Source organism: Ovis canadensis, chromosome 10 (assembly GCF_042477335.2).
Source record: "Ovis canadensis isolate MfBH-ARS-UI-01 breed Bighorn chromosome 10, ARS-UI_OviCan_v2, whole genome shotgun sequence".
In the NCBI taxonomy this organism is placed as follows: domain Eukaryota; kingdom Metazoa; phylum Chordata; class Mammalia; order Artiodactyla; family Bovidae; genus Ovis; species Ovis canadensis.
Window position 1 is genome coordinate 26,188,237 of NC_091254.1, and position 27,220 is coordinate 26,215,456.

The 27,220-nt window shown below is 41.6% G+C and overlaps 1 protein-coding gene and 1 non-coding gene across 5 annotated transcripts in view; one reads left to right on the forward strand and one right to left on the reverse strand.

Moving 5' to 3' along the window:
* VWA8 (von Willebrand factor A domain containing 8) overlaps positions 1-27,220 on the reverse strand; it is a 383,224-nt gene that overhangs the window by 91,660 nt on the left and 264,344 nt on the right. For 3 of the 4 annotated variants that reach the window (XM_069601241.1, XM_069601242.1, XM_069601243.1), the window contains one exon: positions 26,426-26,627. In XM_069601241.1, the coding sequence (XP_069457342.1) occupies positions 26,426-26,627 (202 nt within the window). Of the gene's footprint in view, positions 1-25,529; positions 26,628-27,220 lie in introns of all 4 variants that reach the window. The other variant, XR_011259328.1, reaches the window with a different exon arrangement.
* On the forward strand, positions 4,349-4,421 carry TRNAW-CCA (transfer RNA tryptophan (anticodon CCA)). Its single transcript has one exon. It is a non-coding gene; the product is annotated as a tRNA-Trp (tRNA).

A 27,220-nucleotide genomic window follows, 5' to 3' on the forward strand; every position in this document is an offset into this window, starting at 1 on the left:
AGTTCAGTTCAGTCGCTCAGATGTGTCTGACTCTTTGCGACCCCATACACGGCAGCATGCCAGGCCTCCCTGTCCATCACCAACTCCTGGAGTCCACCCAAACCCATGTACACTGAGTTGGTGATGCCATCCAACCATCTCATCCTCTGTCGTACCCTTCTCCTCTTGCCTTCAATCTTTTCCAGGATCAGGGTCTTTTCCAATGAGTCAGCTCTTTGCATCAGGTGGCCACAGTACTGGAATTTCAGCTTCAACATCAGTTCTTCTAATGAACACCCAGGACTGATCTCCTTTACGATGGACTTGGACCTCCTTGCAGTCCAAGGGACTCTCAAGAGTCTTCCCCAACACCACAGTTCAAAAGCATCAATTCTTCGGTGCTCAGCTTTCTTTATAGTCAAACTCTCACATCCATACATGACCACTGGAAAAACCATGGCCTTGACTAGATGGACCTTTGCTAGCAAAGTAATGTCTCTGCTTTTGAATATGCTATCTAGGTTGGTCATAACTTTCCTTCCAAGGAGTAAGTGTCTTTTAATTTCATGGCTGCAGCCATCATCTGCAGTGATTTTGGAGCCCCCCCCAAATAAAGTCTGACACTGTTTCCACTGCTTCCCCATCTATTTCCCACGAAGTGATGGGACCAGATGACATGATCTTCGTTTTCTGAATGTTGAGCTTTAAGCCAACTTTTTCACTCTCCTCTTTCACTTTCATCAAGAAGCTCTTTAGTTCTTCTTCACTTTCTACCATAAGGGTGGTGTCATCTGCATATCTGAGGTTACTGATATTTCTCCCGGCAATCTTGATTCCAGCTTGTGCTTCTTCCAGCCCAGCGTTTCTCATGAAGTACTCTGCATGTAAGTTAAATAAGCAGGGTGACAATATACAGCCTTGATACACCCCTTTTCCTATTTGGAACCAGTCTGTTGTTCCATGTCCAGTGCTAATTGTTGCTTCCTGACCTGCATACAGGTTTCTCAAGAGGCAGGTTAGGTGGTCTGGTATTCCCATCTCTTTCAGAATTTTCCACAGTTTATTGTGATCCTCATAGTCAAAGGCTTTGGCATAGTCAATAAAGCAGAAATAGATGTTTTTCTGGAACTCTCTTGCTTTTTTTTGATGATCCAGGGGATGTTGGCAATTTGATCTCTGGTTCCTCTGGCTTTCCTAAAACCAGCTTGAACATCTGGAAGTTCATGGTTCACGTATTGCTAAAGCCTAGCTTGGAGAATTTTAAGCATTAATTTACTAGCGTGTGAGATGAGTGCCAATTGTGTGGTAGTTTGAGCATTCTTTGGCATTGCCTTTCTTTGGGATTGGAATGAAAACTGACCTTTTCCCGTCCTGTGGCCACTGCTGAATTTTCCAAATTTGCTGGCATATTGAGTGCAGCACTTTCACAGCATCATCTTTCAGGATTTGAAATAGCTCAACTGGAATTCCATCACCTCTACTAGCTTTGTCCATAGTGATGCTTCCTAAGGCCCACTTGACTTCACATTCCAGGATGTCTGGCTCTAGGTGAATGATCACACCATTGTGATTATCTTGGTCGTGAAGATCTTTTTTGTACATTCTTCTGTGTATTCTTGCCACCTCTTCTTAATATCTTCTGCTTCTGTTAGGTCCATACCATTTCTGTCCTTTATTGAGCCCATCTTTGCATGAAATGTTCCCTTGGTATCTCTAATTTTCTTGAAGAGATCTCTAGTCTTTCCCATTCCATTGTTTTCCTCTATTTCTTTGCATTGATCACTGAGGAAGGCTTTCTTATCTCTCCTTGCTATTCTTTGAAACTCTGCATTCAAATGGGTATATCTTTCCTTTTCCCTTTTGCTTTTCACTTCCCTTCTTTTCACAGCTATTTGTAAGGTCTCTTTGAGACAGCCATTTTGCCTTTTGGCATTTCTTTTTCTTGGGGATGGTCTTGATTCCTGTCTCCTGTACAATGTCATGAACCTCCATCCATAGTTCATCAGGTACTCTTGTCTATCAGATCTAGTCCCTTAAATCTATTTCTCACTTTCACTGTATAGTCATAAGGGATTTGATTTAGGTCATACCTGAATGGTCTAGTGGTTTTCTCCACTTTCTTCAATTTCAGTCTGAATTTGGGAATCAGTTCATGACCTGAGCCACAGTCAACTCCCGGTCTTGTTTTTGCTGACTGTACACAGCTTCTCCGTCTTTGGGTGCAAAGAATATAATCAGTCTGATTTCAGTGTCGACCATCTGGTGATGTCCATGTGTAAAGTCTTCTCTTGTGTTGTTGGAAGAGGGTGTTTGCTGTGACCAGTGCGTTCTCTTGGCAGAACTCTATTAGCCTTTGCCCTGTTTCATCCTGTACTCCAAGGCCAAATTTGCCTGTTAGTTTTTGGTTATTGTATTCTAAACCAGGAATTGGCAAATATTTTCTATAAAGAGCCAGACAGTAAATCTTTTAGTCTTTATAGGCTATATGATCTATGTTGCAACTATCCAATTTTGCCCTTGGAGTCAGGAAATGAATGGGGCTGTGTTCCAATAAAACTTTATTCGTGGGCACTGAAATTATAATTTCACATAATTTCCTTGTGTCACATAATTTTTTTCTTCATTTGATTTTTTTCAACCATTAAAAACGTAAAAAATCAGGACTTCCCTGGTGGTCCAGAGGTTAAGAATCCACGTGCCAGTGCATAGGACATGAGTTCGATCCCTGGTCTGGGAAGATTCCACATGCGGCGGGGGAATAAGCCCATGCGCCACAACTACAGAGCCTTCTATGCTCTGCAACAAGAGAAGCCAACAGGGTGAAACTAGAGTAGAGTAAGCCCTGCTCGCTGCAGCTAGAGAGAGCCTGCTGGCAGCAGTGAAGATCCAGTACAGTCAAAAAATAAATACAATAAAATAAATATTTTTAAATTAAAATAATGTTAATATTAAAAAAAATTTTAAGTAAAAAAAGAAAATTCCTTTAAGAAGGAAAAAGAAATTAAGATCCAGAAACATATAACTGTGGAAAGCCACTTATCAGTGGTGGGGCCAGGAAAAGGATATGGATTTCTTAGTTCCTGACCTCAGGAAGTTTCTCTGTACCCCAGGATAGAACTAAAAGTTCGGAATTCAATTCACAAGAGCCTTCCATATCCTAGTCAAAAGAAGGAAGGAACATTGACTCGGGTCTTCTGGTTAATCCGACTACACTTATAAATTATAACTTCCAAATACAGAGCAATGACGACAGGCGATGGTGGCTGCAGTTGTTTGTTGTTGAAGTTAGCTTAAATACTCCTCTGCCAAGCTCACAGACACCCTCGTGTGGTCACTAGAAATAACAATCCTAGCCAAACGATCACGAAAAATCTGGAGCTATTTAAAGTTAATGATGAAGTATAGCAAGATTGGTAGATAAAATAACGTAATAATAAAAAGCCACTGTGATTATATTCTTTTAGGTCCTGGCCAATGGCCAGGGGAAAAAACTATGTCAGACCAAATCTTTAAGGAGACTTAAAGATTAGAATGGATGATTACTTAAGGCTTGTTTATAATACATCTCTCTTTACAATGAAGAAAAATATTCAACATATGTGGTGGCTGTATCGTCTCAGATTTTTGTAGGTTTTCCTCCACTGTCAGTGATTCTGAATGACACAGCGTTCTGGGACTCCATGCAATTGCTATGTGCAGGGAATTGGTATATGTAAGGTAGATGGAGAGGGGGACGACAGAGGATGAGATGGTCGGATGTTATCACTGACTCAGTGGACATGAGTTTGAGCAAGCTCCGGGAGATGGTGAAGGACAGGGAGGCCTGGTGTGCTGCAGTCCATGGGGTCACAAAGAGTCAGACACAACTGAGTGACTGAACAACAGCAGCGACAACAACAGCAACAACAACAACACCAAAAAGTAGTTGAACCTGAGGGCTCTGCTGAAATGTCTCCTAGAAACGTAATTACAGCTCAGAGGGTGGAAGCAGAAGGAAGGGAGTATATCACAGAGAGGCTGATGAGCTGCAAAGGTTCAGGGTGCTCTCAACACCCACTCGACACAGTAGGTTGATTGGTGAGTTGGTTAAACGGGAGTAGGTTAGAATGTGTCTTTTGTATTAACAGGTTGACCTAAATGAATAGGCCGTGCCCCGCCAAACTACTCAAAGACATAGTATTTGCCCTAATACAGAAAATCAGTGACAAAAGCCCTTGGATTTATTTTTTGTGTCACAAAATAAGGAGGTACTCAAAAAATGACTGAGGCATGTCGAAAAGACACGGGAACTGTTTTAAAGGGGTTCGTACTGGCTAAATCTAGAGCAACTTGAACACTAAAATAACTAAGACTGGCAATAGACATGTCTTCCCCGGTGGCTCAGGGGTTAAAGCATCCGCCTCCAATGCGGGAGACCCGGGTTCAATCCCTGGGTCGGGAAGATCCCCTGGAGAAGGAAATGGCAATCCACTCCAGTATTCTTGCCTGGAGAATCCCATGGATGGAGAAGCCTAGTAGGTTACAGTCCATGGGGTCGCAAAGAGTCGGACACGACTGAGCGACTTCACCTTACCTTACCTTACCTATTAGGTAAGACAGAAATTCACGGTATCACGCTGAAAAAAAAAACCAGAAGAACGAAGGGATAAGGGAGAGTAGTTCCTCAGCTTAGAATGTCAGCAATAAATGCAATAGGAATGACAGAACTGGGAAAAATCACTACTTGGCAACCCCAGTAGCAACAACTGATTCAAGCAAGAATCATCAATGGATGATAACGTTTGGTGAAAAACAACATATCTGCCTGGTCTCAAAATGTATGCTCAGGAGACACAGCATTAATTACAGAAAGGAAAAACAGTAACTTCACAGTGGAGAATACAGTGGAGATAACACCTTAACCACATGTTCAAAGTTAACGTCGCCAGTGGCGGGACAAATCGACAACCGGGGTGTCACCTAATAGGAGACGCTGAGGAAAACACAGAATCGTTTCTGGGAAAATTCAGCCAGAGGTAAACTGGATCTAAAATGAGAAAACATCAGATACACCCAAACCAAAGGATGTGCCACAAGGTAACTGGCTTACATGCTTCAAAAACGCCAAGGTCTGGAAGTCTGAGAAAGATGAGGACCTGTTCGTGATCAAAAGGTAACAGCGATGTTAACTAAACTGTAACAAATAATCTGGACTGTTTCCTTTTGGTAAAAAGGATGTCACCGGGGACATGCGAAATCTGAATGTTTTAGATGTTAATGTAGTATCCACGTTAACTTCCTGATTTTGAGGTCTGTGTTGTGGTTATGCAGGAGAGTGTTTTCGTTTTGAGGAAATACACACCGAAGTGGTTGGAGGTAACAGGGTATCACGTATATGACTTACTCTGAAGTGGTTCATGGAACAATATACGTAGACAATGGGCCCGTGGACAGAGGTGGGGAGGAAGTGAGTGGGAAGCATGGAGAAAGAAGCATCGACGCATATACACTGTAGTGTGTGAAATGGATAGTAGGTGAGAAGTTGCTGCAACACAGGGAGCCTAGTCCAGTGCTCTGCGATGACCTAGGGAGGTGGGATGAGGGAAAGGGAGGGAGGCTCAAGGGGGAGGGGATATATGTATAATTACGGCTGATTCACGATGCCTTATGGCAGAAGCAACACAACATTGTAAAGATTAAAAAAACAAAAAATTTTAAAAAGGAAAAAATACACAGAGAGAAAGATTAAAATAAGCAAACAGTTTTAAAAGATATAATTAGAGCTGGCAAAGAAAAACAAAAGGGTAAATTACTTAGGTGTACCTGAGAAGAGAAATTACAAATAGAGCTTGGATTTAAGGATCTCAGGGGGAATGCTTTTTCTTTCTGGAATTTTTTTTTTTAATTGAAGGATAACTGCTTTACAGAATTTTGTTGCTTTCTGTCAAACCTCAACATGAATCAGCCACAGGCGTACATATGTCCCCTCCCTCTTGAACCTCCCTCCCATCTCCCTTCCCATCCCACCTCTCTAGGTTGATACAGAGCCCCTACTTGAGTTCCCTGAGCCATACAGCAAATTCCCATTGGCTATCTATTTTACATACGGTAATGTAAGTTTCCATGGGACTCTCTCCATACATCTCACCATCTCCTTCTGTCATTTTTATTATCAGCTACCTTTGGTGAACATATGTTCCTATCTAACTCACCAAAGATGAAAAGATACAGTGAAAAACTCAGAGGTGGCTTTACTTATAAGTATGTAAAATTTATAACTATAATATTCATAATTTTATATAAATAGATATAAAATTAAAATTATATATTTATTTATAAGTACATCTAAATATTTCTTGAACTGGGCTTGGATGAGGAGTTAAATTTGGAATCTTCAGGTGTGCTGCCGTTTAATCTCGAGAGCAGTCAGTAGCCTTAGCCTTCCTAAAGAGATGTCCAGCTGATTTTTACACTTCTAAGTACAATAATTGGGCTTCCTGGGTGGTGCTAGCGGTGATAAACCCAATGTGGGTTCAATCCCTTGGAAAGGAAGATTCCCTGGAGGAGGGCATGGCAACCCACTCCAGTATTCTTGCCTGGAGAATCTCATGGACAGAGGAGCCTGGTGGGCTACAGTCCATGGGGCTGCAAAGAGTAGGACAAGACTGAAGTGACTCAGCACACACACAAGTACAATAATTATGAGCTACAGGATAGGGGGGAAAAAAACACATTTTAGTATTAGAACTAAGGTGACAATAATAGCTATTATTTATTTCTGTGAAATGGAGAAGGAAATGGCAACCCACTCCAGTATTCTTGCCTGGAGAATCCCAGGTTCAGAGGAGCCTGGTGGGCTGCCGTCCATGGGGTCGCACAGGGTCGGACACGACTGAAGCGACTTAGCAGCAGCAGTAGCATTGCTGTGAAATAGCCTTTATATGTTGGGTTGGCCTAAAAGTTCATTCAGGTTTTTCTGTAACATCTTATGGAAAAATCCAAATGAACTTTCTGGCCAATGCAATATTTGCTGTGGGTTTTATGAGTTAACTCAAGCCATACTTAGAGCACATGAATTTGTTTCTGAGATTATGTCAGGGCTTTCTCTTTCTGGGCAATGACTCTTATGTAAATATGATGGCAGAACGGTTGAGGTCATGATGACTCACAATCAAATGCAGCACTTTCCCCTTTGACTAGCACAAAACCTACACAAGTTTTAGATTCTCCTCCTGCTGCTACTAAGTCGCTTCAGTCGTGTCTGACTCTGTGTGACCCCATAGATGGCAGCCCACCAGGCTCCCATGTCCCTGGGATTCTCCAGGCAAGAACACTGGAGTGGGTTGCCATTGCCTTCTCCAATGCATGAAACTGAACAGTGAAAGTGAGGTCGCTCAGTCATGTCCGACTCCTAGCGATCTCATGGACTGCAGCCTACCAGGCCCCTCCATCCATGGGTTTTCTAGGTAAGAGTACTGGAGTGGGGTGCCATTGCTTTCTCCTTAGATTCTCCTAGCAGGGCTCTATAGATGCTGTTCTTTATGGAAAGGATTATTCAACCCACACCAGCTATGTGAAACATAAGGCCTTTAACAGCCTTTAAGATAGACATCTAAAAGGAAGAAAATAATAAAAATTATCCAGTATTAGTTCTTTTCATTGAAGGGAAAACCCATTGCAATATCATCAGAGCACTGTCAAGAGAGACTTGACAATTTCATTCGGAACCCCAGCAACTGGAAAGTCCATGAGAAAACTGTAACTAGAATATTTATTCCTGCCTTACATGTACTTAGAAAACCAAGCACATATTTATGAAGTACTCAGTCTAGGAATTAAACAAAAGGTAACATTGATGGATGCTATGCTTTTGAACTGTGGTGCTGGAGAAGAGTCTTGAGAGTCCGCTGGACAGCAAGGAAATCAAACCAGTCCATCCTAAAGAAAATCAACCCTGAATATTCACTGGAAGGACTGATGGTGAGGCTAAAGCTCCAATACTTTGGCCACCTGATGTGAAGATTTGACTCACTGGAAAAGACCCTGATGCTGGGAAAGACTGAAGGCAAAAGGAGAAGGGAGGTGGCAGAGGGTGAGATAGTTAGATAGCATCATCAACTCAATGGACATGAATTTGAGCAAACTCCGGAGATGGTGGAGGACAGAGGAGTCTGGTGTGCTGCGGTCCATGGGGTTGCAAAGAATCAGACATGACTTAGCAACTGAGCAACAATGTATATAACCACCAGCCTAATTATCGCAATTTTGCATTTGGTCAGGGCCACATATCATAAATGTTGTGCTGAGTGCAAAACAAAGTAAATGTGGCAACAGACTTGGCCTCCAGAAAGCCCTCACCTGAGAGGTCAGCAGCTGTCACTTGGAAGGTAGCTGTCAAAACTACCAAAAAACAAACAAAACAAAAAACAAAAAAAAAACCGTGGCTATGTTTTTGCTTATTCAGTACTTCGTCCAGGGTATTTCCCTAATTCCTAACACGTGGTTCAGATGGGACTGATACAGCCCTCTCTCATCTCAAAGTCTAGAAGTGGAGACATGACCAAGATCTGACCACCTAACAGCACCCCATTACTATGGTCACAGTGATGGGTTCAGAGATGGGCACGTGACCTCACGGACCCGCTGCAGCACTTCTGAGGACTTGTGCTGGAATTACGGGCAAAGGCATGCCCCCTTTGATGGGATTACCAGCTGAGAATCATGCAGCACCTAGTGCTACAGGGCTATCTTTGCCACCAGATGGAGAAAGACTGTAAGAGGAAAGCCACCTCAGAAAAAGCACAGCCAAAGGGAGAGGGTCCTGGGCCCCGTGTCACTCCACAGTGTCACTCCACAGTGACACAAGGGTCCTGTGGAGCCCATGGTTTGAGCTGAACCTGAGGTCTGGGGACTTCCTGGTTACATGAACCAAGTTTTTCCCTTCTGTAGTTTAAGTCAGTGAGAGGAGTTTTACCACTTTCAATACCTTTTCTTTTTCCATAAAAATTCTGGAATCACATGAAATAATAGGTCCTCTATTCAAAGTTTTGGAGAGTAGTTATTCTTTTAACTGTCAGCTTAACCCCAGCATCCCAAATACATTCTCTGAAGTAATAAATGCCATGCAACAAGGCTGTGTCGTGAGTCAGACTTAGAATTAGCAAGGCTCTTTTCCTAAGAGATCTAACATACAGAGTCCATGGTAAACCGAAGCAAAGAAAACCAGGAATATAGAGACTGGGAACTTGCTAAAGTATTAAAAAGATTTTGAACACATTGGGGAACTATTGGGTTAAACAAATTGAAGGGGTTTCTTTATTGCGACTTCTCAAAGCCAGATACTTATTAATTATAATTTCATCTCTAAGCATCTCTTAGGTTATGTTTAACAGCTTGAACATGGATTCTTTAGTTTTTGAAAAGGGTTCTGAGAAAATGCTCTCAGAAACATCTGACTATACGCATTTCTATAAACATAGCTTATCTGTCCTGATCATTTTGCTTGATCTCTCTCCTTTCCTTAGCAGCTAACCATTTTCATGGTTTCAATGAAAACCTCCATGCTAACGATCACTGTGACTCTCGCTAGCCTGGCGTTCCGGTCTAGTTGTTAATATCCAATTACTGACTGTCAATGGAATATCTCACCATTATCTCAAATTCAGCATATCTGAAACGTCTTAACCCTACCTCCTCTCCAACTTTCCTGATTCCTTCAACGATCTGCCGCTTGGCAGGGCATCCACACTAGAAGCACGCAGGATGCCTGTCTTCACGTCCCTGTGTGGCCTTCCGGCAGCTACTCACGCCATGGCGTCGCCGCTGCCCTGCTGCACTCAGGGTTTTTTCCCAGATGGCACATCACTGCCAAGTCCATGTTCCCAACACAGTCTTCACTATTCCGTGTACTTTCCCACGAGGATCTTCCATAGCTCCCAGTCACAGGACCCTAAAAATCTCACTGGGCTTCCATAGAGCTTGGTTACTCCTATTTGGGTGATGATTTACACAACTTCCCTCCAAACCCCATATTCTTAACTTTGTCTTACAATATGCTGCACATACGCTTAACACAGACCAAGGGTTGCTGAGGCAAGCTTCCTTTCAACTGCTTTTAAAAACATCCTGTGTCAATAAGGCCGTGCTGAAACGAAAGCATACTCGATCTTCTGAAATCCCCCAGCCTGTGTGTCTCAGGGGGTCCCAGACCCGGCTCGTATTCTCGCCCCTGCTCTGGAGCACTCCCATCCCCCTTCCCCTACCCCAGTCTCCTGGGGATAGATGGTGTTGAACCCAGATTTGCGCTCTGGGCTTTGCGCTTGCATCACCCTGGCTGCGGTGTTTGCCCACTGCTCCCCTGGTGTCTGTGTCCACATCGCTCCTGGACTTGTGGGGACCCAAGCCTATGGCCCAATTCCTCCTCTTATTATGGAAACACAAGGATTGTGTTTGTATCTGTGCCTGCGGTCGTTTTGTCTAGATTGCCTGGAATGCCCTTCCCTCTGCTTTTCAACTATCCAAACACATAAATAGTAGGAAAGTTCAACTGAAGCCCCATCTCCTCTGCTTATGAATTTCATCCTCATGGGTGCCTCTCCTCTGAACTACTACAGCACAGGGTTTAAAGCCCACAGTTTAACGCTGAACTACACTGGAAGGACGGATGCTGAAGGTGAAGCTCCAATACTCTGGCCACCTGATGTGAAGGACTGACTCACTGGAAAAGACCCTGATGCTGGGAAAGATTGAAGGCAAAAGGAGAAGGATGGGATGGCAGCAAAGGAAAAGATGGTTAGATAGTGTCACTGACTCAATGGACATGAATCTGAGCGAATTTCAGGAACAGTGAAGGACAGGGATGCCTGGTATGCTGCAGTCCAGGGGGTGGCAGAGTCAGACACGACTTACTGACTGCAGCAGCAACAACAACACATTCTTTTGCACTACTTGTTGCTGTTCCTTGACTATCAGTCTCACCTCCCCAATTATATAAGCTTCCTGAGGGTAAAAACCACGCTTCATATTTCAGTGTTCCCCCACCCTCCACAGGGCACATGCTGGTAGCTACAGAGTTGTGCTCCACAGGAAAACTCAGGTGGGCTGATTGTCAAGTGCCTCAAATATCTATTGCTGGTCCAGTCTGGCATGCTGCAGTCCATGGAATCGAAAAGAGCTGTACACGACTTAGCAACTCAACAACAACTATTTCCTTAATTCAGTATATGACAGCCTGCCAATGCCACAAAGAAACTCTCCAGCTTGGATCACCATCATCTTTCTAGGAAATTATGGTTTGTTGACTTTCCTAAAGCTGGGCTAGAGTATAAACACTTATCATGTGAGAATCAATTAGAAATATGGGGGAAGGATGATAAACACAGAAGACTGGGGCTCGATCCCTGGGTCAGGAAAATCCACTGGAGAAGGAAATGGCAAACCACTCTTGCATAATTGCTGGGAAAACCCCATGGCCAGAGGAGCCTGGTGGGCTATGGTCCGGAGGACTGCCAAGGGTTGGACATGACTGAGCACGCATGCCCAGCAAGTAAAATGATCACAGATTTAATATAACCTATCTGTCACAAAAGGACTGATGGAGTTTCTCTACTTTTCTCTGTGCTGCCTGACTTCTGCTTTTTTTTTTTTTTTGATGCTTTATCACAAACACTTTAAAATTTTGTTAACTTTTTACTTTATATAAGTTTTGAAGCTTACTTTCCATTTACAGTTAATACAAAATATTGGCTATATTCCCCATCATACAATACAACCTTGAGCCTATCTTCTACCCAAGACTTTGTGCCCCCCACTCCCCAACCCCAGTATGGAACCCCTCCCCACTGGTAACCACCAGCTCATTCTCTATATCTTATCACAAACACTTTTTGAAATGATACTGTGGCAGGTAAATGTTTGGGACTCTTGCCTTCCCACAGTCACAGCAGTTCTGTTTTCACTGGTGACTGAGATCACCCTTCTCAAATTTGAGAGGCTTCAGTTTTCCTCTAAACACTCCACAGTGATTCAGCCTACATCCTTGAGGGTAAGCATATATATATGTGTGGGTCCTGCCTATCAATGGCCCATTTTAAAAACAGAGATGCAAGATTCCCCAGAGTTAATCATTAGAACTGGAAAAGCAAAGGTGGATATCATTGCTAAGGCAGTTAGTTTAGTGGTGATGATGGATACCCTGTTAATCCACGCCTCTCCTCACTGAATCAAGACCACTGCAGCTGTGATTGTCTTTACCCCTCTCCCACCAGCAGGCTTGCCCTTTTGAAAACCAAGTTCAGATCCCTCTGTCCTGTTCACCTGAACAACATGGAAATTTTGCAACATTCTAACCTACTTTCTTTCTTTCTCAAAAGAACCAGTGTCAGGGATTTAAGAAATGGTGTAAGAATCACTGAGAATTCTGTTTTCTATGAAAAACATGAAGGAAGAGCGACTTCCCCGGTGATGCAGCAGTTAAGACTCGCCCTTCCAATGCAGGGCTTCCCTTGCGGCTCAGTGGGTAAAGAATCCGCCTGCAATGTAGAAGACCCCGGTTTGATCCCTGGGTCACGAAGATCCCCTGGAGAAGGGAAAGGTACCCACTCCAGAATTCTGGCCTGGAGAATTCCATGGGCTATATAGCCCATGGGCTCGCAAAGAGTCAGACATGACAGCAACTTTCACTTCATCTCCAATGAAGAGGCGTGGGTTTGATCCCTGGTCAGGGAGATAAGATCCCACATGCCTCAGGGCCAAAAAACCAAAACATAAAACAGAAACAATATTGTAATAAATTCAATAAAAACTTTTAAAATGATCCACATAAAAAAAATTAAAAAAAGACCAGCTCCAAAGATCTTTATTACTGCTGGTCACAGAGCTGTATAATATTGCTTGGTTCCTCAAAAATAAATGATCTGATGGGGTTATACAGAGACAAACACCTAAGTATTTCATTTTTAGGTAGAGCTTTTTTTGTAAATGGCATATATATTAAAAATTTTTGGTTTTTAATGATTAATTGCTAGGATATAAAAATGATTAATTTTTGACCTTTCTAAACTCACTTAGTTGAAAGACAGTTTATTTTGGGTGTTGCTTGGGGTTTTTTTTGGTAGATTCTGTGGAATTTTCTAGATAGGTAATTATGTTATCTACAAATAGTGACAGTTTTATTTCATCCTTTCCAATCTGTGTACGTCTACTTGTTTTTCTTGCTGTTGCACTGGCTAGGACTTTCAGTTTGACGTTGAACAGGAGTGATGGGTGTATGGCTGTGGTTGTCCCTGTCTTATTCCCATCTGAGAGGGAAAGCGCTCCGTCTTTCACCATTAAGTATGGTGCCAGCTGTAGGGCCTTTTATCAGGTTGAGGAAGCTCTTTTCTATTTCTACGAATGGTTTGCTGAGAGTACCCACTTCCGTTTTCAGAAGGCTTTGAGTTGGGACCAGCAGACTCTGGGGGGAAGGGGGAAATACAGCCAGTTCAATGGAAGTTCAGATTCTGGTCTTACTCAATACATCTGCTATCACTTCTTTTTCAGAGATCTCAAATAGCTGCTCAATGTATCCTGTCCATATTTTATTGTTAAATTCAGTGAGAGACAGGGTAAGCATGTGCTTACTCCATCTTATTCAGACCTAGTACTCCTCCGGAGTCATTTTGATGTGAAATAAGGGAAATTAACCAGTTTACTCAGTTTTATTTAAAAATAAGTATTTTAAGAAGTGTCCAGGATACAGAGATGAGCTAAATTAAATCTCTGTTTCATGGCTGCTCTTACTCCTCTTATTTACCTGGTAAATTCCTACTTCCTATTGTCTTAAACCAATCTTAAATTTTTATCAAAGTAATAAAGAGTTTAATAAGCCAGATAGCACTACAAGATGCATAACAAAATCAGCAACCCTGACCTCTACCATCTTCACCCCCAATTCTCACTCCCCACAGGTAGCCAGGCACTTCAACTCTGCTCACCACATCTCATGCTCTTTACCTTTATATTTTAAATACTCTTCTTACATTATCTATTTACTTCCTACTATGAAAGGTGAGGATTATTTCACCTATCTTACACACATCTCATGTTCCCTCCCCTTATCCTCCTAACAAAGCTTGGTTAAATCTAATTGTTTATGCTCTTATTGTACACTTCATTATTTCTATATATTTACAGAAATATATTACTATGTGCAGGATGTAAGTTATTACATATATTTCTAATTATAATAACATACACATATATATTATAACACACACACACAGTTCAATCAGTTCAGTCGCTCAGTCATGTCTGACTCTTTGCAACCCCATGGACTGCAGCATGCCAGGCCTCCCTGTCCATCACCAACTCCCGTAGCTCACTCAAACTTATGTCCATGGAGTTGGTGATGCCATCCAACCATCTCATCCTCTGTCATCCCCTTCTTCTTTTGCCTTCAATCTTTCCCAGCATTAGGGTCTTTTCCAATGAGTTAGCTCTTCACATCAGGTGGCCAAAGTATTGGAGTTTCAGCTTCAGCATCAATCCTTCCAATGAATATTCAGGTCTGATCTCCTTCAGAATGGACTGGTTGGATCTCCTTGCAGTCCAAGGGACTCTCAAGAGTCTTCTCCAACACCACAGTTCAAAAGCATCAGTTCTTCAGTACTCAGCTTTCTTCACAGTCCAACTCTCACATCCAGACATGACTACTGGAGAAACCATAGCTTTGACTAGACGGACGTTTGTTGGCAAAGTAATGTCTCTGCTTTTTAATATACTGTCTGGGTTGGTCATAGCCTTTCTTCCAAGGAGGGTCTTTTAATTTCATGGCTGCAGTCACCATCTGCAGTGATTTTGGAGCCCCCCCTAAATAAAGTCTCTCACTGTTTCCCCATCGACTTGCTGTGAAGTGATGGGACCAGATGCCATGATCTTCATTTTCTGAATGCTGAGTTTTAACCCAACTTTTTCACTCTCCTCTTTCACTTTCACCAAGAAGCTCTTTAGTCCTTCCTCACTTTCTGCCATAAGGGTGGGGTCATCTGTGTATCTGAGGTTATTAATATGTCCCCCTGCAATCTTGATTCCAGCTTGTGCTTCAGCCAGTCTGGCATTTCTCATGATGTACTCTGCATGTAAGTTAAATAAGCTGGGTGACAAAATACAGCCTTGACGTATTCCTTTTCCAATTTGGAACCAGTCTGTTGTTCCATGTCCAGTTCTAACTGTTGCTTCTTGACCTGCATATAGAGTTCTTGGGAGGAAGGTCAGGTGGTCTAGTATTCCCATCTCGTTCAGAATTTTCCACAGTTTGTTGTGATCCACTAAGTCAAAGGCTTTGGTGTAGTCAATAAAGAAAAACATGGAACTCTCTTGCTTTTTTGATGATCCAGTGGATGTTGGCAATTTAATCTCTGGTTCCTCTGCCTTTTCTAAATCCAGCTTGAACATCTGAAAGTTCACAGTTCATGTACTGTGGAAGCCTGGCTTGGAGAATTTTGAGCATTACTTTGCCAGTGTGAGATGAGTGCAATTATGTAGTACAGTTTGAACATTCTTTGGCACTGTCTTTCTTTGGGATTGGAATGAAAACTGACCTTTTCCAGTCCTGTGGCCACTGCTGAGGTTTCCAGATTTGCTGACTTTCCAGATATTGAGTGCAGCACTTTAACAGCTCATGTTTTAGGATTTGAAATAGCTCAACTGCAATTCCATCACCTCCACTACCTTTGTTAATAGTGATGCTTCCTAAGGCCCACTTTACTTCACATTCCAGGATATCTGGCTCTAGGTGAGTGATCACACCATCGTGATTATCTGGGTCATGAAGATCTTTTGTACAATTGTTCTGCGTATTCTTGCCATCTCTTCTTAATATCTTCTGCTTCTGTTAGGTCCATACCATTTCTGTCCTTTATTGAGCTCATCTTTGCATGAAATGTTCTCTTGGGATCTCTAATTTTCTTGAGATCTCTAGTCTTTCCCATTCTATTGTTTTCCTCTATTTCTTTGCACTGATCGCTGAGGAAGGCTTTCTTATCTCTCCTTGCTATTCTTTGGGACTCTGCATTCAAATGCTTATATCTTTCCTTTTCTCCTTTGCCTTTCACTTCTCTTCTTTTCTCAGCTATTTGTAATGCCTCACCAGACAACCATTTTGCCTTTCTTCTTCTTGGGGATGGTCTTGATCACTATAATACACACACACACACACACACACACACACACACACACTTCCCAGGTGGCTCAAGTGGTAAAGAATCTGTCTATGCATGTAGACGCAAGAGACAGCAGTTCGATCCCTGAGTCGGGAAGATCCCCTGGAGGAGGAAATGGCAACCCACTCCAGTACTCTTGCCTAGAAAATCCCATGGGCAGAGGAGCTTGGTGGGCTACAGTCCTTGGGGTCACAAAGAGTTGGGTACAACTTAGTGACTGAGCACACACACACACACAATAATGTATATATACTATTACATACTATTATTCTATAGAGTTTTCATCTTCCCCACTAACATGTACTCTTTACTAATTCTTATCTTTATTTCTTTCTAACTGTTCCCCAAATTCTCCAGCAGAGCTGTTAAATTCTCTCAACATTACCAGTTCCCTTCTCCCCCCTCACAACATCTGTTCTTTCTGGAACCCTGTTTTCCCACTTTGCGTTGCAGTGGTGTCTTCAGGCACAGCTGCCATTCCAGAACATCCTTCCATGATCGTGCTGGGAACTACCTTTGCCTCTTCCTTGGCTAAGACCGCTCCACCCTTTCCTCCTCTCTTAATTGATTCCCTCCTCTTGTTGAGAGTGCATCACACAGGATGAAGAAGGAAAGTTTTTTGAGACTTGTATGTTAGTCCACCCTTATGTTCGACTGGAACTTGGCTGGGTATAAAATTCTAGGTTGGAAATAATCTTCCCTTTAGTTTCCAATGCTGCTGTGGAGAAGCCTGATGCCATCAGGATTTATAGTAAATTTTATATAACCTGTTTCCCACTTTCCTCAGCTTAGAAGTTTTCAGCTTTGTCTCTACCCACAGGGTTCTAAAGTTTCAAGAGAATATGCTTTGGGGTGTATACATGAGTGTGTATGTTTTCCACTAATTAAACTGAATATCTGTTCTTTAGTGAAATTTTCTTAACTTATTTTTTGGGTAATTTCCTGCTCTTTCATTTTCTGTTTCTGTAATTTGTATTAGTCTGATAAGATCTATCATCTCTCTTCTATTTTCAATTTCTTCATCATTTGTGAGAGTTCTCTAATGTCCAATCCTTTTATTGAATTTATTTTTGCTATCACTTTTAATTTCCAAGATCTCTTTCTTATTCTTTGAAGGTTGAAGGTTACTATCTTAAAATAGCATCAAGTTTTTATAATATTTTGTCTTATCTGAGAATATCAATTTTCACTTTGTGAAATGTTTTTCTGCTTTCTGTATAAGCTCTATTTCTCTGTTCATTTGTTTTGACTTCCACCTTTTATACAAGAGGTTATTCATTAATAGTTAAGGATAAGGTATTAAAAAGTGAATTGAATTTTTTTTTTTGCATAAAATCTGGGCTTGCCAACAAGTGGGTCTTCTTGTAAAGTTAGCAAGGAGAAATTTCCAAAGGTCAGCATCAGAAAAACCTTTCTCTAGAGTCATAGATGTAGAAAGAAAACAAACTTATGGTTACAAGGGGAAAGGGAATTGGATAAATTAGAGGAGATTGGGACTGATATATACACACTACTGTATATAAAACATACAACTAATAGGGACCCACTGTACAGCACAGAGAACTCTACTCAATACTTGCAATGGCCTATATGGGAAAAGAATGGAAAAAAGAGTGAGTATATGTATATGTGTAACTGATTGACTTTGCTGCAGACCTGAAACCAACACAGCATTGTAAATCGACTACATTCCAATAAAACTTGAAAAAAAAAAATCCTATCCTCGATAGGATACAAATAGCTTTCCTATGGATAAACAATCTACTAATTCTAACGTGATTTTCTATGTTAGCACATTTTTATTCATCTCCTTATAAACTTTATCTTAAAAATGATTGCCTCATCCTATAGACTGTATTTTTTTGTGTATATGGACTCAAAGTGATAAGAAAACCAATAAAACTATTCTCCATAAACAAAAAATTTAAAGAAAAAAAAAAGAAAAGAAAGGCTTTTCTCTTGTGCATGTCAGTTTTCAGAAAACATTTTCCCAATCTCCTGCTTAAGGAGTATAAATATGAATGGCAGCTTCACGAGACGTAAATAAGGAAAGCAGACCCTCACTTCCTCTTTTTGCTGGCTATATGGTCTCACTCCTGTCTTTTTTTGACCGTACTGGGTTGTCGCTGTGGCAAGCCAGCCTCTCTCATTGCAGTGAGCAGACTCTCTAGTTGCGACACACAGGTTTAGTTGCCCCATGGCATGTGGGCTATTAGTTCCCCATCACAAGCCCTGAACTGGAAGGTGGATTCTTAACCACTGGACCACCAGGGAAGTCCCTCACTCCTGTCTTATACTATGCAAATCTCCACTGCAGCTCCTATCTTGTCCAAGGGAGAGGAGAGCTGGCTGCCCAGGTGCATAAGATGGAGGAGAAAATCTGTATTTCCAAGTGGCCTCTACATGGGCTTTCAACTAACCTTCCAATTTTCAGTGCTGCCCTGTACTCTGGTCTTCTTTGGAACACGGTGTCTTCAAGCCCTGATGTTTTATGGGGCTTCCACAGAGTAAAGCTTGCATCTCTCCCTCTGGAGGAAGGAGTTGTTCACTCAGTTGTTAACAAGTTGTTAACTCAGTCACCACCCCCTCATGTATGTTTTAATCCTCTAACGTGCTAATGCATCTCCAATCCCCTTTGTCCTTGTAGTTTCGTACCTTTTCCACCCTTTGTTGGCAAGAGGCAAAACTAATCACCCATGTTTGATTTGTCAGGAGTCCCTTTCCCTTTCCTTAAAAGCCAGATGCAGGTGTTACTTCATCTCAGAGCCCCTTCCAAGGGTAGAGTGAAGCACTCTCTGCTCTCCTCTGGTCCCTTACTCATGCTTCCATCCCTTTCTGCACACCCTGCACCATAGCTTATTTGGTTACAGCTCTACTTGACTGTAAGTTCCCTGCGTCTGCACCTGTCTCTTATTAATTTCTTTATCCTAGCAAGTCTAGGAGATCAACAATGTTAATTAAACAAATAAATGAAAGAATGAGTGGAACTATTCAAAAGGAGAGGCTAGATGTGGTACTTGTGGCCTGACCTTGTAAGGAAACAAAATACAAAGAGAGACATTTTTAGAATGTTATAAGGAGACAGAAAAAACGCCGTACATAGACACACTAGGAACGACAGCTCCAAATCTGGCTCGCTCTTTACTGTTCTTGGCCTCAAGCTAAAGACGATGCACATTTCACTGTGTGCTCTTGGTCCCGTCCTAATTTGTCTTTTGAATAAGGCTAAGCACTAGTTGTCCTACCACTGATTTCCTGCTTTTCTTGCAGCTGACAAGTTTAGGCAGGCCATTTTTTTTCTATTCCCTTTTTGGACCTGACAAAACTTTTCCTAAACAGGATTATAAACAAACCCCACTTTTAACATTAAGATCGATGATGAATTATGTAACTCATTGGGTCATGATGTAATATTAGGTGTCTGGGTAACACGGCTTCCTTTAAATTTGGCTTTGTTTCCACAGAAGCATTAAAGAATTGTGTAGGCCAGTAATACTGATATTCTAAGTTTCTAATTTTTATTTGTTTACTGAGTACTTTGTGTCAAGTATAAATTGCATTTCATTCTTACAACAACTTTGCAAGGTACAATGGTACTATCTTTATATTACGGCTGGAAGGTGGGGATTAGAAAGGATAAGTAATTTGCCGAAGATCACTTAAAAAGTGGTACATGGATTTGAATCTGGGTTTGACCATTTAAAATTTTAGGCTCTTAAATAATAGGCTATACCACTTATGAAAATTTTCTATATACCTATAAGAGCAAGGTTTTATTTCTAGTCATTGTGGATGTGTTGATTACACATAACTAAATATATAAAATGAGCTCAGAACCACAAAAATTCTAGAGTCATTGATCATCAACACATTCATTGCATTTGATATCTCAACTTTTAACTGATATATTACAGAACTGATTTCCTTTCCTTATATTTTAAATAAACATTACTAAGATTACTTCTTTGCTGCTGTTGTGTAGTCACTGAGTCATATCTGACTCTTTTTCGACCCCCTGGACTGTAGCCCACCAGGCTCCTCTGTCCATGGAATTTCCCAGGCAAGAATACTGGAATGGCTTGTGATTTCCTTCTGCAGAGGATATTCCTGACCCAGGGACTGAACCTGAGTCTCCTGGATTAGCAGATGGATTCTTTACCATCGAGTCACCTGGGAAGACCAAGATTACTTCTTTTCTTGCTGATTATATTCTCAGACAGTATGCGCTGGAGATACAGCTCCATATAAAATAAGGATCTTAAATTAAAGTGGTTATGAGAGAAAGGAGTTGAAATATTTCTGTGATTTGAAAAGCAATTTCCTTAGGTTAAGCCTTTTCTAAAATATAAAAACTAAATAATGTTTCCACTTTTAATATTACTTTAAAACTCTAATACCGATGATTTTCATAATTTATAGAGTTATCTTTTTGTTGGATATGCACAAAACTTTAGTGAAAATTCATGGACTCATAGGCTTGTTGATTTGCTTGTCTTGGGAAGGTGGTTGCCGATTTAATTTTAGCTCCATTTAGCAGTTACTGACAACTTTGTGATCCGATGGAAGCACTATTCCTGGAGGAATATAAAAATCAACTGGCAAGTTCCTTCTGAAAGTTTATAAGAAAGGAGCCCCTTACGTATGAATCCATGAGTGTCATCCCATCTGAGTATAGACTTCTTTCCAGCTCTTTCCTCAAACTGAATTCCCGGTTCAAGAAGACCATTGCCAGTTTGTAACTGGGACAAGTGCGGGCTTCAACATTTCCCAGGGGTGACATGACTCCATCTTATCTGTTTTCTCAGTAATACCTCTTCCCCTTTTCTTTTGCCTTTCTCTCTTCTTAGCTGCCTTTCCATTGTCTTATTTCTGAAGGACCTTGTGGTTAGGAAGCTGTCATAATTCTCCTTGGGGAGTTAGTTAAAGGCTTGATCAAGCCAGGGGCATACTGGAGCCAAACTGTACTTGTTTGCAAGAGATGTTTGCTAAATATTCATAGATTTTGTGAGCAGATGGTTAAACTTTTGTAGCTTTAAATCAGTCATGGAGGAGTATTTACTCCCTGAAAACTGACAAAACGATAAACTGCCCTCCCCACCCCCTATCGCCCAGAGAGCTGGCCTATCAGCCCTCTCCCGGGTACTACTCTCCACAGAGGGCTTTGCGTTTTCTAAGTTGAGTGGAAATGCTGTTCAAAGTCTAGATTCAAAATGAATTTCTATGGCTGGGATTTCTCTAACAACAATAAACAAAGGAAAAATCATTAGAGGCATTGCCCAGCTGTTACCACATAGTCAAAGAGTAGCCCATCTTGATGAAAACAAATTCTACTGAGCCATGACTAGGAGATATGGTGAGGAATTATTAAAAAATTTTTTTAAAGAAGTATTGCTTTTCTGGGCCAAGGAAGATTCCCAAAGATAACATGTATGTATAACAGTCCTATAAAATGTGCATCATTCATTCTATAACAGTGAGCCACTGAATCAGACTGTTTTCAGAAGTAGTGACCAAAGTCAAGGGTGGACTATGCTGCTTAAAAAGAACAAAGAATTGCAAACCCCCACAGAAGAGCTGGAGGTAATACAGCTTGCAGAGTGAAAAACTAAACTTGCTAATAGAGTACCAGTTAAATAATCTCGTGGTTTCCAAAACCGAAAGTGGGCCGTAACATTCTTACCGAAATCTTAAAAAATCATAACTGTTGGACTTGTAGTTAAAGCAAAACCCAGGCCTAGTTACAGCAAATGACATTTACTCATACTCTAAGCATATCTTCTTTAAAAGGTTAGAGGTGCTTAATATAAACTAGTTATCTTTCCTACATATTTTTGTCTGTGCCACTATTTTCAAATATTCACTGTATCTATTGTACGCCACACACTCTCTTAACCATAAAGATCAATATGTTCCAGCTCACACTGTTTCAAAGAGTCTATCAATTTTTAAAGTATATACTTAAGGAAGTATTATTGAAAGGCCCCAGAAATATTCTACTAGTAAAAATGAAGGATTCGTTTCTGATTATTGTGCTTGCTTGTGTTTGCATGCTCACTGTGTGATCCTCTGTCCATGGGATTTCCCAGGCAAGAACACTGGAGTGGGTTGCTATTTCCTTCTCCAGAGGATCTTCCTGACCCAGGGATCGAACCTGTGTCGCCTGGCAGGTGGATTCTTTACCACTGTGCTACTTGGGATAGTTTATTGTAACTAGACAATAATATCTGAAAGTTGTGATCTTTTAGCCTTTCTGCTCCCACAAGAATAGTCACCAGGAGCTTTTTTTTTTTTTAGAGAAGATGATTTGCTTTCTGAGGAAAACCGTGGTGTAGTTTTAATAGCCTTCTTGGGAGGATCCGAATGTAACTAAATAAAATATGGAGACTATGCTTTATAGAGAATACTTTACAACCTAGTCAGAAAAATTCTGCATATGACTAACCTGTGCTTCTGAAAACATGGTCTAAAAGTGGTAAATACGGATCCTTAGTAACGGGCTCTTGAGCTCCAGCTATAGTGACACTTTGAGTTTGTTGTGTCCGTTGTTTACTACAATACAGACACACCGTACTATAAAGCAGGTAAAATTAATGAACACACGGCACATTCAGCTCAAAAAACACTTCCGTTCAAGCTATACTCACAAGAAAACTATCAATGAATGCATTAAACAAAAACTGAAACTCAAAGCAACAATGACTTTAAAGCTAACACCTCAAGAAGGCTGAAATGTATCAAAGTCATAAAGGATAGCAATCAAGTATGCAGTGGACAGAGCTGATCAAAAAGAGAAACAGTTCTTTTGACACCAGGGACAGATGGGGTCAATAAGTGGTGAATGGCCTGGCAGGTTGTCTGCCTGACCTTCACTGTTGACCTAAAGCAGCATCTCATGACCAATAAGAACCGCCTAAAACAGGTATGCACAAACCTCCCCTACCAGCAGATGGGCGGCTTCTTCAAACCCCTGGAGTGTAAACCAGGCCTTTTAATTTCTGTGATGGAAAGTCAGTCCATTCGGCCACTAGATGGAGATCAGGTTACTCTGATGTTGACAGGGAAGCTGCTGGCAGTCAGTAAATGAGAAGCATGTTACTGAGAACCTAATTCTCTTTTCTCAGTACTTCTAGGGAAGGTATTTTCCAAGCACGCAGATCAGGAGCAGATCTATGTCCAATAAAGGGTCCATACTAAGCAAAAGGCGGTGCCAGTGGTAAAGAACCCGCCTGCCAATGCAGAAGACGTAAGAGACGCAGGTTTGATCCCCTGGGTCAGGAAGATCCCCTGGAGGAGGGCAGGGCAACCCGCTCCAGTGTTCTTGCCTGCAGAGTCCCATGGACAGATGATCCTCGCAGGCTACAGTCCAAGGGGTCGCAAAGAGAGATGACCAAGGCAACTTAGCATGCAGCACAATGAGCGAGAGGCTGGAGGATCTATTAAGAAGGTAGTTGTACAATTCCTATTTTTGCTTAAGTATATATTTTTAGTATCAATAAAATGTATCACGGAACATCGGAGAGGGAAGGAGAACACTGGATAACATCTACTCTCATTTTCCAAATGGAACTATCATTCCATTCTGAACTATGTAACTTTATTATTGAATAAATCTTATTTCTATGATAGCTGAACTTTAAACTGGATACATAATGTTACACATTTCCCAGAAAATGTATGGTCTGTAGGAGGATCAGATACTGCCCTACCTACTATAGCAGAGTATTTTGCTTATTTCTGAGATATTATATGCTATACTTCTGTGCATTTCTAACTTAAGAACTATACGTGAAATTGTTCAGTTGTGTCCGACTCTTTGTAATGCCATGGACTGTAGCCTACCAGGCTCCTCCGTCTGTGTAATTTTCCAGGCAAGAGTACTAGAGTGGGTTGCCATTTCCTTCTCCAAGGGATCTTCCCGACCCAGGGATCGAACCCGGGTATCTCTTGCATTGCAGGCAGATGCTTTATCGTTTGAGCCACCAGGGAAGCCCAGGAACTACATATGTTCATTCAATAAATAGTTAGTTACATAAAGACCAATTAAAATTGAGAGAGTTAAAAAGAATTCCATTTGTTATCAAAAAGTTTCAATTTCATGTATATGGGTATGAGGAGAGACAAGCATATTACCTATCATGTACCAGTCACCATGCTAAAAAGCTGGGAATACAAAGGTGCACAGCAGCCACAGGAAGTCACTGGGAAGAGAAGAGCTACAAGGTTAAAACACAAACAGGGGCTAACTTTTGTAGTGGTGGAGACTAGCTATCAAAACCATGAGTGACACTCCTTCTAAAAGTTCTGTTGTGAAGGAAACTTAATTTAGGCCACAAACCTTGGCCATGGGGAAAACATGACCTCTCATCTCTGTAACACACGACAAACTGAAATAAAGCCTAAGACATTCAAACACAATAGGGCTTCCCTAGTGGCTCAGCAGGGAAAGAATCTGCCTGCAATGCGGGAGACCTGGGTTCAGTCCCTGGATTGGGAAGACCCTCTGGAGAAGGGAAAGGCTGCTGATGCTGCTAAGTCGCTTCAGTCGTGTCCAACTCCGTGCGACCCCACAGATGGCAGCCCACCAGGCTCCGCCCTCCCTGGGGTTCTCCAGGCAAGAACACTGGAGTGGGTAGGGAAAGGCTACCCACTCCAATATTCTGGCCTGGAGAATTCCATGGACTGTATAGTCCATGGGGTCACAAAGAGTTAGACCCGACTAAGTGACTTTCACTTTCACTTTTCATCAATTGCTGTAATAAAAAAGGACCTTAATTCAGACAAAGAAGAAACTAATCTTTAGCATAACAATAGAAGCAGAACCATAGTTAATTAACTTTCTAATAACTGTTATGGATAGCAACCAACATTCAGTCTGTTACTGTGATAGATCCATTGCACTTAATGACATGTTTATTTTAGAGTAATACATTTGTTTCAGCTTAATTGAATTAATATAGTCATAGCCTTTCAAAAGAATTTGAGGTTGCTGGCCTATATTTGTTTATGATTTTAAAAATGCTCCTATAAGCTAAAAAGATGTGTTACTCATTCATGCATACACAATATATGTATATTTCTTCTCTAAGGGAAATCATAAAAATAACCACATAAAATAGCAATTAATAATTAGATATCAATGGCAGTTTGTCGAAGTCTCTTATTTTGTTATTGTCTATATCACCAACTGGTTCTTTACAGAGCAACACAGTTGGCAGGAACCTACCTTTCTTTCTGCTGGATAAGAATGAAATATAAACAAAGAAGTTTTCCTCTGAAGGTTAAAATAAATAAATTACAGATAAAACAAATCCTTTCATAATATGGTTTAGTATTTATGGGTACACAGCCTTCCACACTGTTCACATTACTTACAGACAGCAATCAGATTAGGTGATGACTGAATTACTTCTGGAGCGGTGTCTCCCTCTTTGGTGCTGCTGCTGCTGCTGCTGCATCGCTTCAGTCGTGTCCGACTCTGCGCGACCCCATAGACGGCAGCCCACCAGGCTCCCCCGTCCCTGGGATTCTCCAGGCAAGAACACTGGAGTGGGTTGCCATTTCCTTCTCCAATGCATGACAGTGAAAAGTGAAAGTGAAGTTGCTCAGTCGTGTCTGACTCCTAGCGGCCCTATGGACTGCAGCCCACCAGGCTCCCCTGTCCATGGGATTTTCCAGGCAACAGTACTAGAGTGGGGTGCCACTGCCTTCTCCCCATCTTTGGTGACCTGTTCCCGTATTTCCTTCTGGTGCAGATTTGAGTCTACTTATCACGACTGCTAAACTTCCATTCTCTGGAAATAAGGGAGCTGGTAAAAGCACACCTCTATGGATGCATAATCCTGCTTATCTTCTCTAGCCTAAAGGTTTTGGCCTTATCATAATGAGCTGCGTTTAGATGCTCAGGATTTCTGTTTCCTTGGTAGCATGGGGAGATGCTGACGACAATGGCAGAAGTGAGAACGGATACAAAGGTGGAGCTGGAAACTGATTAATGCTTCAGGTTAAGAAATAAAAGCTGATGATTACATTTGCATGTTATGAGGTGGGGAACCTATATATTTAAGCACTGACAGACAAAAAAGGCACATTTTTACTTTTTCACTATGTCAAAGGATAGATTTGTCTTTTCCTGAGTCCTCACATTATTTTAGCTGTTTTAGCAAACTACGTTTGAGTCTCTGGGCCAGAAGCTTCTATGACTGTGGCATCTGCAAATAATTGATAACTTAATGTGCCCCCGTAAGAGGTAAGGCCAATTCAAGCGGTACCTGCATGTGTCTATCACCTTCTCCAATCATGTTTCTCCATTCCATGAGTGACCGCTGCAGGTGCTCAAGCCCAGTTTCCCAAAGCCGGACACGGCCTCCCATATCAACAGTGACAACGCCACCTCTGCCCCACTTGGCTAGCAGTGCGTCTGTGTCCGAGATAGTAGACAGCCATGTGGTATATGGTGAGAGAGAGTCTGACCTGAAAAAGAATCATGGCATTCAACTGATTGAAGCCCAGGGAATGATGCCAGTTCAGCTCGACTTACGTTCAACTTGCTGTAAAGAATTCTCATAGTTACGCAACAAGAACCTGCTGTACACAGCACAAGGAATTACACTCAATGTCTTATAATAACCCATAATGGAAAAGGATCTGAAAGAGAATATATATATGTATAACATATACATACACATATATACATATGAGTGAATTTGCTGTAAAACTAAGGGACCAACAGATTCATCTGGAAGGAAAAAAATATCTAGTTATTTACTGGTTATTTACGTATTCTTTTAAAAATTTTTTATTTTCTTCTCGCTTTGTGTGGGCCTTCTCTATTTGCAGCAAGCGGGGGCTACTCTCTAGTTGAGGTACATGGGCTTCTCATTGCAGTGGCTTCTCTGCTTGTGGAGCGCAGGCTCTTGAGTGCGTGAGCTTAGCTGCCCCTCGGCATGTGGGATTTTCCCGGACTGGGGATAGAACCTGTGTCCCCTGCACTGGCAGGCGGATTCTCAACCAGCGGGCTATCAGGAAAGCCCAGTTTAGGGATCTTGCATCTGTGGATCCTGGAT